This window comes from Melanotaenia boesemani, chromosome 14, assembly GCF_017639745.1.
Source record: "Melanotaenia boesemani isolate fMelBoe1 chromosome 14, fMelBoe1.pri, whole genome shotgun sequence".
In the NCBI taxonomy this organism is placed as follows: Eukaryota; Metazoa; Chordata; class Actinopteri; order Atheriniformes; family Melanotaeniidae; genus Melanotaenia; species Melanotaenia boesemani.
Genome location: NC_055695.1, coordinates 30,944,330 through 30,956,973, shown reverse-complemented (window position 1 = coordinate 30,956,973; position 12,644 = coordinate 30,944,330). Strand labels below are relative to the sequence as shown.

General features: G+C 41.2%; 1 protein-coding gene across 1 annotated transcript; it reads right to left on the bottom strand.

Moving 5' to 3' along the window:
• Positions 1-221: 221 nt before the first annotated feature.
• hs2st1b (heparan sulfate 2-O-sulfotransferase 1b) lies at positions 222-11,942 on the bottom strand. The gene is made up of 7 exons (XM_042005614.1): positions 11,362-11,942; positions 8,620-8,861; positions 7,336-7,421; positions 3,730-3,868; positions 3,545-3,642; positions 2,962-3,119; positions 222-1,140 (listed from the first exon to the last, which is right to left on the bottom strand). Exons 1-7 carry the CDS (start codon positions 11,483-11,485, stop codon positions 914-916), a joined length of 1,074 nt encoding a protein of 357 aa, XP_041861548.1. The 5' UTR covers positions 11,486-11,942; the 3' UTR covers positions 222-913.
• Positions 11,943-12,644: the final 702 nt, after the last annotated feature.

Genomic DNA, 12,644 nt, shown 5'->3' with positions numbered 1-12,644 from the left:
AGTGAATGGAAGAAACAATAATATTGTATACTATGGTAAATAGAAATTTTTGTGTCTTATCCTGGAATTTTGTTAAGGAATTCTATTTCACAGGATTAAAATAAATAAATAAACTAACTGAATAGATCCAACACAAAAGATAAAAACAACTCTTGATAAGACAAGTTGGGAAAATAATCAAACCAAGTCATTTAAAGTCATGTTTTTATATTCTGGCTGCAAGTGTGGAACATCACAGTGTTAAGAGAAAAAACAAAACACTAAAATCTGACTGTGGGATCACTGGAGGGTGACCCCTAAGTGTGATATTATAGTAAAGGCACTAACAGTATCTTCCCAACTAAAATAACCCTGTAGTCATGTCTGATTAGTAGCCATCCCTAACTCTGGCTAAGTCCCTACACAGCCTATAAACAGCAGCTATCATATCAAAGATGCACATTTATATCTCTGTGATAAAGTCTGATACATGTCCAATGTGTACAAATCAACATCAACAGAGAAAAACAAAGCAAAACCGAATAATACAACTTTTTTTCTTTTACCATTTAGTCCAAAAACATGTGGACTGCATGTTCCTACATGTGTACAAATGCAGCCTTGACTATCAGAGATCCGTAAACAATTATTGGTTCACTTAAAATTTCATGTGCAATCAGTATAAAACATAAACCAGACGACTTGGTTCCCTCGTTCCAGAAAGTCAGGTTTAAATACAAGTTTCCACTTGATGAACTAGCTTCCATTAGTGGCTTATTCTCTCAGCCATCATCTGTGACCGTTACTCTCAGAGGAATCTTTCTTACAGTAGCGGTTGGCAGGTCAGTCTACTCAACAGCAGCACCAGCAGTTTATAAGAAAGCAGCTCTTCTCTCAGGGTTCCCGTGAAGTTCTCGTACAATCCTCCTCGCCATCAGTTCACTTTGGGGTAGATCTTTTCATAGAAAAAGCTCTGCACCAGCACGTAAAGTTCGCCGTCTTTTTCCCTGACGGAGTGAGCACGGACAAACTGAAACTGTTCCAGTGCAAACTCGTAGAACTCATTTTCCATTTTCCAGATGTCGGACTGCTGCAGCTTGGCGATAGTCTCTTTGGTGGGGGGCTTCTTCTCAGTGGTCTTCCTCAGATGGGACTTCTTCCCTGGAGCAACACAAACAGCTTTACTACATCTCACCACTGCAGTAAATATTCAACTCAAAGCTTTATTGTCATTTATTCGTAGCGTAGCAACATGATGGGAAGAAACTCCGCTAAAAGACTCCAAACCAAACACAGTTTGTGTGTGTGTGTGTGTGTATATATATATATATATATATATATATATATATATATATATTAATCGCGATTAATTGTTACTCTCTTCCCTTTAAAAGAAGGCCTACAGCTATATAAAGAAAATACAGTAAATTTTGGTTTACAAACATCAGAGGTCTCTAACCTGTGACTCTGTAGCAGCAAGTGTCTCTCTGGACCTTCCACAATGTCTCTAAATACGTGGCTAAAATATTTTTTTTAGTCTTTCTTGTCATAAGGTTGGAAACCAGGGACATTTTTTTTTCTTTTTAACTTTACATAATTTTCCACAAATATCTACATCCCTTAGAAGAAAGTCTATTTATCCTCTTTTTATAAAGGTTTTATGTTTTTCTTTATTTTAAAACCTTAAAATGTAAATAAAAATGTGGTTCTTCAAAAATAACAAATATCCTATGGTGGCTCTTCATTTAAATATATATTAACTTGCCTTTTTGAAAAGTCTCGTAACATTTGCATCTCTAAAGTAGTTTTATTTAGCTGGCTGAGGGAAAAATGGCTCTTTGGATTGGAAAGGCTGCAGACCCCTGCACTAAACACATAAACAGGTTTAGCAGCAGTTTTCTTTTTAAACAGCAACAGTTAAAATATTTCTTCATATATATTCATAAAATTAAATATTTATGAGAAAGAAGGATGAAATATTCAGGATTTACTAACTAAAAGGTAAAAAGTCAGCAGGATGAATTTAAAGCTGTGAAGCTGCTTCCTTCTAAACACAGAAGGAACAATATGTGATGAATATCAGCATCAGGTGAACAGACAGAAAGCAGGATGAGAATCTCACAGCTTCTAGATGGTGAGGAGAGAGAAATATTCACAATATGCACAATAACTTCCATCCATGCACCTTCACTGCTTCATTATCCAGATTTCTGGCCTATAAATTCTCTAACCTTCATTCTTAGCTTAACTGTTTAGCTTCACCTCTGCACCTGCAGGGGTTGTTTTTTTCTGACTTTGTGTGCCTGGTCTTTTAGTTGTTTGTTGTCTTAACTGTGTTTGGTGGACATAGAAATGGTTTTACTGAGCTGTTACCTGAGATTCTGGACTTCCTGTGGATACCACATTTTTATATTTACATTTACAGACCCGACGTTACACCCATAAAACCGGATGTTAATCCCTTAACTCCCGGTAGCGGAGGGTGCAGGCGCAAGAGGTGAAGCTAAACAGTCAAGCTAAGAATGCAAAGGTAGAGAATTTATAGGCCAGAAATCTGGATAATGAAGCCCCGAAGGTGCATTGATGGAAGTTATTGTGCATATTGTTAATGTGCAAAAAGAGGATAGACAGACTTTTTTCTGTGGGATATATATTTGTGGAAAATGATGTTAAAAAAAAAAGGTTTCCAACCTAATGATAAGAAAAACAGATAAAATAAATATTACTTGTACTATAAGTGTCATTATGTTGTGGAAATTCAATGTAATTATTCCATGGAAAAAACTTAAGTTGCTACGGAAGTCCGGAGCTGCAGGTTGGAGACCGCTGATTTAGTGTTTGTAAACCAAATTTTATTGCATTTTCTTCATATAGCAGTAGGGCTTCTTTTAAAGGAAAAGGACATTTTGCTCATAACAATGCAGTTAATCGCGATTAAAAAATTTTAATTGTTGCCCAGAACCACTGTTTTAGAGGATCTACCTGTTCTGTAGAGCTCCGTGGCTCCCTTGAAGAAGCGTGGGAGCGCCGCCTCCAGGATCATGATGAAGTCTTCCAGCTCCTCAGTGACTCCTACTAACATGTACTCATTCACCAGGTTGTATTTAGCCTGCTCCAGCGCCCATCTACTGCCTGCATTCCTGCAAGAAAATATCAGATGATGAGTTTAAGAACATGAAATGCAAATATGTCAGCCTCACATTGGTATCAGGAGATAGGAAAACATGATGGATGGAACTGACATTTATTTGGTGTGTTGTATTTATTTTGCACTGAAAATTATGTTTCATTTACATTTAATGTTATTTATTCTAATATTGCTGGGCAACAAAAATGCTGAGTCATGTAAAGACTGAAGTCATTGGGTTACAGTGTTTATCTTTTTATTAATTTCAATGAATTGTATTTGTATAATACATATTTCACTGCTCACAGACCATGAAAGCAAATATAAGTAATTGGATTCAGATGTGCTAGTTCTCTTCTGCCCAGATTCCTATAAAAATAAGCTCACGTTAAATCCGAAACTGCCCTGCGTGTCCTGAGATTTTAAAGGGGAACTCACCAGCACTCTGAATGGTGGCCGCAGAAGAAGGGTATCTGCAGCCAGAGCTTCTCAGGAGCACAGTCTGACCCCCCCGATGACACGCACTCATCGAAGGTCTGAAACAAGGCAGGAATAACAGTTAGTGTAACATCTAAAAGAGAAAAACTTATTAGACATAAGTCTTGTGAGCAGCAAACACTGACCTTCTTGTCGCCTTGTTTCCTTCGTCGTAGGCCTGGTCTGTAGTCATCACCGAAGCGAAGGAAGTAGTAGTAGGATACAAGGCGCTCTATAGGATCCCGGACCACATTTATGTACATTGGCTTTCCCTTCACACCATATCTGGACAAAATCATAAAGACACACTCATTCTGGCAACACTTTCAGATACTCTCAGAAATCTCAGAGTTCCAGATATTCCCAACTGAGCACCTCACTCTCAGACTGCAGGAGTAGAATGGGAGGCAAAACCTTCATTTATCACGCCCATCTGTTTGGCTTCAGAAAGCAGACACCCACTCTACCTTTAAGATCAGGCTTAAAACGTTCCTTTTGGATAAAACAAATAGTTGGGGCTGGCTCTGTGATCCTTTGGGATCATTTATGCTCTCTTTATGTATGTAAATAGCTACATCTGCTGTACCTTCAGTTCTGCTGCTGTAATGCCACATTATCTGACGTTGCTGTTGTTTATTCATGTTTTCCTTCGTGTTTCTCAGCAGGAATCCCTCGATTAGAGTTATGTTTAACGTTCTTTCCTGTCCTCTCCACCCGGCCCTCCTTCCTGGTCCTGATGGAGACTTTCCCACCTGGTTCTGATCCTGATGGGAGACTTTCCAACCTGGCTCTGGTTCTAATGGAGGTTTTCTCTCCTGGTTCTGGTTCTGATGGAGGTTTTCTTTCCTGGTTCTGGTTCTGATGGAGGTTTTCTTTCCTGGTTCTGGTCCTGATGGAGGTTTTCCAACCTGGTTCTGGTCCTGATGGAGACTTTCGACCTGGTTCTGGTTCTAATGGAGGTTTTCTCTCCTGGTTCTGGTTCTGATGGAGGTTTTCTTTCCTGGTTCTGGTTTTGATGGAGGTTTTCTCTCATGGTTCTGATGGAGGTTTTCTCTCGTGGTACTGATGGAGGTTTTCTTTCCTGGTTCTGGTTTTGATGGAGGTTTTCTCTCCTGGTTCTGGTTTTGATGGAGGTTTTCTCTCATGGTTCTGATGGAGGTTTTCTTTCCTGGTTCTGATGGAGTTTTTCTCTCATGGTTCTGGTTTTGATGGAGTTTTTCTCTCGTGGTTCTGATGGAGGTTTTCTCTCCTGGTTCTGGTTCTGATTGAGGTTTTCTTTCCTGGTTCTGGTTCTGATGGAGGTTTTCTCCTGGTTCTGATGCAGTTTTTCTCTCCTGGTTCTGGTTCTGATGGAGGTTTTCTTTCCTGGTTCTGGTTCTGGTGGAGGTTTTCTTTACTGTTTCTGATGGAGTTTTTCTCTCATGGTTCTGAGGGAGGTTTTCTTTCCTGGTTTTGATGGAGTTTTTCTCTCATGGTCCTGATGGAGGTTTTCTTTCCTGGTTCTGGCTTTGATGGAGGTTTTCTCTCATGGTTCTGAGGGAGGTTTTCTCTCCTGGTTCTGATGGAGTTTTTCTCTCATGGTTCTGATGGAGGTTTTCTTTCCTGGTTCTGGTTCTGATGGAGGTTTTCTTTCCTGGTTCTGGTCCTGATGGATGTTTTCCAACCTGGTTCTGGTCCTGATGGACACTTTCCAACCTGGTTCTGGTTCTAATTGAGGTTTTCTCTCCTGGTTCTGGTTCTGATGGAGGTTTGCTTTCCTGGTTCTGGTTTTGATGGAGGTTTTCTCTCATGGTTCTGAGGGAGGTTTTGTTTCCTGGTTCTGATGGAGGTTTTCTCCTGGTTCTGATGCAGTTTTTCTCTCCTGGTTCTGGTTCTGATGGAGGTTTTCTCTCATGGTTCTGGTTCTGATGGAGGTTTTCTCTCCTGGCTCTGACGGAGGTTTTCTTTCCTGGTTCTGGTTCTGATGGAGTTTTTCTCTCCTGGTTCTGATGGAGGTTTTCTTCCCTGGTTCTGGTTCTGATGGAGGTTTTCTCTCCTGGTTCTGATGGAGGTTTTCTTTCCTGGTTCTGGTTCTGATGGAGTTTTTCTCTCCTGGTTCTGATGGAGGTTTTCTCACCTGGTTCTGATGGAATTTTTCTCTCCTGGTTCTGGTTCTGATGGAGGTTTTCTTTCCTGGTTCTGGTGGAATTTTTCTCTCCTGGTTCTGGTTCTGATGGAGGTTTTCTCTTCTGGTTCTGATGGAGGTTTTCTTTCCTGGTTCTGGTTCTTTTTCTCTCCTGGTTCTGGTTCTGATGGAGTTTTTCTCTCCTGGTTCTGTTTTTGATGGAGTTTTTCTCTCCTGGTTCTGGTTCTGATTGAGGTTTTCTTTCCTGGTTCTGGTTCTGATGGAGTTTTTCTCTCCTGGTTCTGGTTCTGATGGAGGTTTTCTTTCCTGGTTCTGGTTCTGATGGGAGGTTTTCTTTCCTGGTTCTGGTTCTGATGGAGGTTTTCTCTCCTGGCTCTGACGGAGGTTTTCTTTCCTGGTTCTGGTTCTGATGGAGTTTTTCTCTCCTGGTTCTGATGGAGGTTTTCTTCCCTGGTTCTGGTTCTGATGGAGGTTTTCTCTCCTGGTTCTGATGGAGGTTTTCTTTCCTGGTTCTGGTTCTGATGGAGTTTTTCTCTCCTGGTTCTGATGGAGGTTTTCTCACCTGGTTCTGATGGAATTTTTCTCTCCTGGTTCTGGTTCTGATGGAGGTTTTCTTTCCTGGTTCTGGTGGAATTTTTCTCTCCTGGTTCTGGTTCTGATGGAGGTTTTCTCTTCTGGTTCTGATGGAGGTTTTCTTTCCTGGTTCTGGTTCTTTTTCTCTCCTGGTTCTGGTTCTGATGGAGTTTTTCTCTCCTGGTTCTGTTTTTGATGGAGTTTTTCTCTCCTGGTTCTGGTTCTGATTGAGGTTTTCTTTCCTGGTTCTGGTTCTGATGGAGTTTTTCTCTCCTGGTTCTGGTTCTGATGGAGGTTTTCTTTCCTGGTTCTGGTTCTGATGGGAGGTTTTCTTTCCTGGTTCTGGTTCTGATGGAGGTTTTCTTTCCTGGCTCTGGTTCTGATGGTTTTCTTATGAACTGGTTTATAGAGACAGTTATTAAGTCTAATATTGGGGACCATACAGTAGAATTTTAAATTGGACTAAAATGAAATGAACTGGATTAAAAGCACCCTGACGTGATTTTATCCTGAATTTGTCCCGTACAAAGAAAGCTGAATTGAAATGAAGTATGAAAGCCTTAGTGCGGGGGTGTCAAACTCCGGTCCTCGAGGGCCGGAATCCTGTAGGTTTTCATTGTTTCCCTGATTTAACACACCTGAATAAAATCAAATGGATCCAACAGCTTCTTGTCAACTTCTTCACAAAAACCCATTAATTTCAGTCAGGTGTGTTAGATCAGGGAAACAATGAAAACCTGCAGGATACCGGCCCTCGAGGACCGGAGTTGCCTCAGTGCTTCATTTTCATGTACTCCGTCAGTGAAAGCTGACGGGATGGGGGAGGGGGGCAAGTCAACAGGCTCTTTCTCTCAAAGAGAAAACACTTAGACCATTAGATTAATTAGCTGTGATCAGTGGGTTGATAGTGTCAGGTGAGATAAGAACAACAATGCTGTTAATCAACACTACAGCACCAGTTAGCAATCAATACATGACCTCCCTTTATCTGCTCCGCTAACTGCGGGTAACTAATCTGGATATTAATGGTATTACAGGAAATGAAGCGCCTTACTTGGAGAAGTCCAGATAAGCAACGTGACCGTGGTAGAAGCCTGGCTTCATCTGTCTCCATGTAGTGACGTTCCGAACAAAGCGCACCTGTAGACGAAGATAATGGGAATTCATTACAGAGCAGCAGGAAAACACAGCAACAACAAAATGTCCACGCTGGGTGTCGTGGTGGATGCAAGCCGTCCAGTTACAATGTGAGAGAGTGAAGTTGTTTCTGTTTTGGCTGGATATAAATGTTGCTACAGAATGAGCTGTGATGTGCTTGCAGACCGAATCATTCCCACTCATCTCCATCTGATCATGTTCAGAGTGTGTGTGTGTGTGTGTGAAGCAACGTGTGGCTATTGTGAGATGGCAGACAGGATATTACCTTGGCACTGACAGGCTGACATAACAATAGTACAGCTTTAGGGCGTTTACACTGTGACCTGAGCTGCACTGACAGCAGCGAGTGCTCAGCCTAATAGGCAGCAAATATCAGGTTTTATTATGTTTAGCCTGGAAACAAATACATAGAGGGATGAACACATATTAAAACAAAACAACTGCAGATGCAAGTTAAGTAATGTGGAGTAACACACTGATTTACATGTGTTGGTAATGAGTTGCAAGACCAGACAGGGAATTCTGCAGCAATTTTTCGTGGAATAATTGCGTTGAATTTTCACAACAAAATGACACTAAAAGTACCAGTAATATTTGTTTTATCTATTTTTCTTATCATTAGGTTGGTAATGTGGGCCCTTCACCCCCCAAACTGGTAAAAAATGGCAGCCCGCTGCTGCTGGTGTAACTGGTGGGTTGAAAGCAGAGGACTAATTTCGGTGTGTTTCCCAACATAAAGACAAATTTTTCATTTCAGGTTTGTAAAAAACATGTAAATGAACATTTTTATTCCAAGTTTTTTAAAACTCATCACAAGCCTGAATACATGAATAAAGCGCTTCCATTTTCCAGTGTTTCATGTTAGCACAAGCTTGTCTCCACAGCCATCTCCTACTTTTAATTACCCACTTTGAGTTGTGCCGATCAAAGCGCCTGCAGGCCTTTAATAAGCTGAACATGTGTGCTGCAGATGCACCTCTCTCTGCCGTCTCACCTCTTTGTTATATTCTCTGTTTTATTAGCATCACATCTCTGTACAACAGAGCTTCCAGGTCACAATCATGCTTTCAATCTAAATGAGGCCTTGACCTCAGAATACTCTTAGTTCAAATGAAGTTTGAATGAATCAAGAGGCGTGTTGATGCTCTAGGATCACCTTCTAGTGAACTAAAATTCCCACCTGGTCCTGTAAAGACATGACAGGGTTGTTTTTGGTGGTGTTGATGTGCAGGACATGGAAGCGGTTCTTCCCACAGAGGTCGTAGGCGATGTTGGTGAAGGATGTGCTGGCCGTCTTCGGCACTCTGTTGTAGATGATGACCATGTCATCGTTTTCAGCCAGTGGTAACATCTCCCGCCCTCCGCCATCTTCGCTGTGACGAAGCTCTACTTCAGCCACCTCGTGTCTAGCGATGGTGCGCTCTGAACGAGACAGAAACGTGATATGTGGCATTAACGCTTCTGACGAAAGCACAACACATCCTGAGGGGTTCTGAGCTGTCCACAGACAGTCATTTATCTCATGTTAATGCGGGTAAAATCACTGGTTTACCAAACCTGAAGCAGACATTTGGCTGTAACTATTTTGCTCTTTTAGGGGTTGAGAGTAACCAGATTTAGTCAACAGCTGGATAGTGACTAAAGTATGCATTTCTGCACCAAATCGTTCCTCATTTGCAAAACACCCCCTATCGCAGTGGGTGGAAGGAGTGAACCTTCCACTGACTTCAGAAAATGAATTTGAGGGAAGGAGGGTTGGACCTGACGAGAGGCAGGAAAGCAGAGATGAGGCTCTTCAGCTTTCTTTTAAAAGTTGAAGGTTGAAGTTGTTTTAAACAGGGTGGGTGGGTGGGGCACTTTCTTTGTGAGTATGCTTTAGCCTAACTTACTTGTCAGAAAAACTCCCTGATTCTCCAAACTGAGCGTGCGCTGACTGGTGTTTGCTGAAGAGTAGACCCTGACAACTCAAATTTTCTCCATACAAACCCATTTCCAAGAACAAAACAGCTGGTATATGCTGTGAGCCGCAGCTCCAGCAGCTGCCATCTTCAGCTTTTAGATGAAGTGGACACTCAAGAGTTGTGAACACTTGAGTCTTCCCTCCCACATAAATGAGAAACAAGGTCAGTGGAGCTTTGTAGCAGATCTTCATTAAGGAAAAACAACACAGTCTCTCACAACAGAACATCAAATCATATAATTAAGCTTTTGATGGTAATATTGACAAGAATTAAAAGGGTTTGCTCCTTCTTCTTCTTACTCAATAATTACAACTGTGGCCTTGTGAATATCTAGGCTGGCTACGGCTTTCTGCAGCCCAGTCAGACCTTCAGTTTCAGTAGGTTTGTTTTCATAGGAAGGGTGCAGCCATTTCACTCTGCTTGCACCTTAATAAAAATATACTATTATAACAGCTAAGTAATGTCTCTTAATGTGTCTACTTAAGACTTTTAAACCAACTTCAATCGACTAAAACTTGATTAAAGATTTAGGGTTCGGGGGACAACATCTCATATATAACCTTACAATCACCATTGTACCTATGAGGAACAGAAGGACAGACTAAATCTACTCTTATGTGCAGCACACTGCATTACACTGTACAAACAAGAAGGTGTTTGATGCATTCATCAGAAAAATATCAAGGCCTAACATACACTATCTGACCATTTTGTGAGGTTCACCTGCTCAACTGCTTATTAACGCAAATATCTAATCAGCCACTCACATGGCAGCAACTCAACATTTAGTCATGTAGACATGGTGAAGTTCAAACTGAGGAAGTAAGTGATTTTGAATGTGGCATGGTTGTTCTGAGTATTTCAGAAACTGCTGATCTACTGGGATTCCCACACACAACCATCTCTAGGGTTTACAGAGAATGGTCTGAAGAAGAGAAAATATCCAGTGAGCAGCAGTTGTCTGGACCAGAATGTCTTGTTGATGTCAGAGGTCAGAGGAGAATGGTTGGACTGGTTGGAGATGATAGAAAGACAACAGGAAGTCCAGTAAGCACTGGTTCCTACCAAGGTCTGCAGAACAGCGTCTCTGAACACACAACACGTCCAACCTTGAAGCAGATGGGCTACAGCAGCAGAAGACACACCGGGTGCCTCCTGTCAGCTAAGAACAGGAAACTGAGGCTACAATTCACACACACTCACCAACACTGGACAATAGAAGATGGAAAAATGTTGCCTGGTCTGATGACTTTCCGTTTCAGCTCCACATTCAGATGTTAGGCTCAGAATCTGGTGGAAACATCATGAAAACATGGATCCATCCTGCCTTGGATGAAAGCTTCAGGCTGCTGCTGGTGTAATGATGGGGGGATATTTTCTTGGCCCACTTTGGGCCCCTTAGTACCAACGTGGCCTGGTTTAACCACCACAGCCTACCTGAGTATTGTTGCTGACCATGTCCATCCCTTTATGACCACAGTGTAGCATCTTCTGATGCTACTTCCAGCAGGATAATAAACCATGTCACAAAGCTCAGATCATCTCCACCTGCTTTCTAGAACATGACGATGAGTTCACTGGACTCCAACGGCCTCCACAGCCACCAGATCTCAGTCCAGTAGAGCAGCTTTGGGATGTGGTGGAACGGGAGATTCTCATCATGGATGCAGCCGACAAACCTGCAGCAACTATGTGATGCTGTCATGTCAATATGGAGCAAAACCTTTGAGAAAGGTTTACAAGACCTTTCTGAATCTATGACATTAAGAATTAAGGTGGTTCTGGAGAAAAAAAAGGGGATTTAACAAGTACTAGCAAGGTGGAGCTGGTAACGTGGCCGGTCAGTGTATTTAGAGGTAACAACTTTTGTATTAATTTGGCAAATATCCCAGACTGAATCAGCTAACTCAATCTGTCAAAGCAATACACTTCTCACAAAGATCATCATTAACGTGTCTTACCGAGTTTGGCTCTTGACTCGTCGAGTCTCTGGATCTGATTCTCTATCAAGAATATCGCAACTCCAAAAGCCATAACAGCTAAAAGCTGAATCTTGGCTGGCATCATGATCCTAAATAGCCCCATCAAACAACCAGATGAATCATACCGCGGATATCATTACCAGCACAGCGGCTCTCAGATGCTCGCCGCTAAACTAGCAAAGGAGTTTTCAGCTCGCGGCTTAGGAAAGCTGATCCAATTTTATTTGAATTAGAGCTAATTAAAACAAATGGCGCCGACGTTACCTGCCAAGTGCCATTTATTGATACGGAGCTCAGCAGCCGTCATTAGATTACCTTACTCGTTAGCAAAACAAACTAACATGAGCTAGCTTCTGTGCTAACAGTAACCAACATTAAGAAGCCTGAATGTAAACTGTAATACAATGCAAAATGCAATCTTAAAAGACCAAGACGATGTTCATTCAGCGTTTAATCTTTTCAAACTCCTTTTGAAAAAATTAAATAACTAAATAACTGACATGATATTGCCCAAAGCAAATCCAAACTACAGGTAGATTGGTACAGCTAGTAGCAATGGCTTCTTCTTCGTTGTCTTTATCAACAACAAACCAACATTAAAGGCGCATGTCGCCCTCTTCTGGACATTAGTGGTAATTGTCGTAATCGCAATTTAAAATGAAAGGCCTTGTCAGAATGGTTCATATTTAATTTATATTGAGTGTTTTTTAATTTACACTGTAAATAATTTTCACAAAATATTTTTACAATCCTAATATATTAGCCTACACAGAATTTAAAAGCAGCAAATACGTACTTGATTTTTTCCAAAGAAAATTCTCCCAGTGATACACAGTAAAACCAGTAGATGGTGGCAAAGTTCTAAGAATGAATTTAATTTGTCTTGGCTCGAGCACATGGGCCAACCGCTAAGGACAAGTTGTAAATGAGCTAGAACAAGGGTTCTGTGGCAGTTCAGGCAGAGCAAAAGTTAATGCACTGCAAAATGTGCACAAAGTTTTAATGTTCTTAAACTTCTCTAACGGTGCTTTCAGTCAGTTCAAGACAGAAGAACAATTTGATGATTTGTCTTCTACCCTTTTGGCTCCCAGGTTAAATTCTTTTACCTTAGAGGATTTCATTCACTAATAATTTATTTTTAACTATAATTAATGCATAACGTATCATTATTCAGAGAAGACTTAATTGATATTTTGATGTTTTCTTTTCTTTTGTCAGACAAAAATCCAAAAATAACCCTAACCCTGTGAATATCACCAATG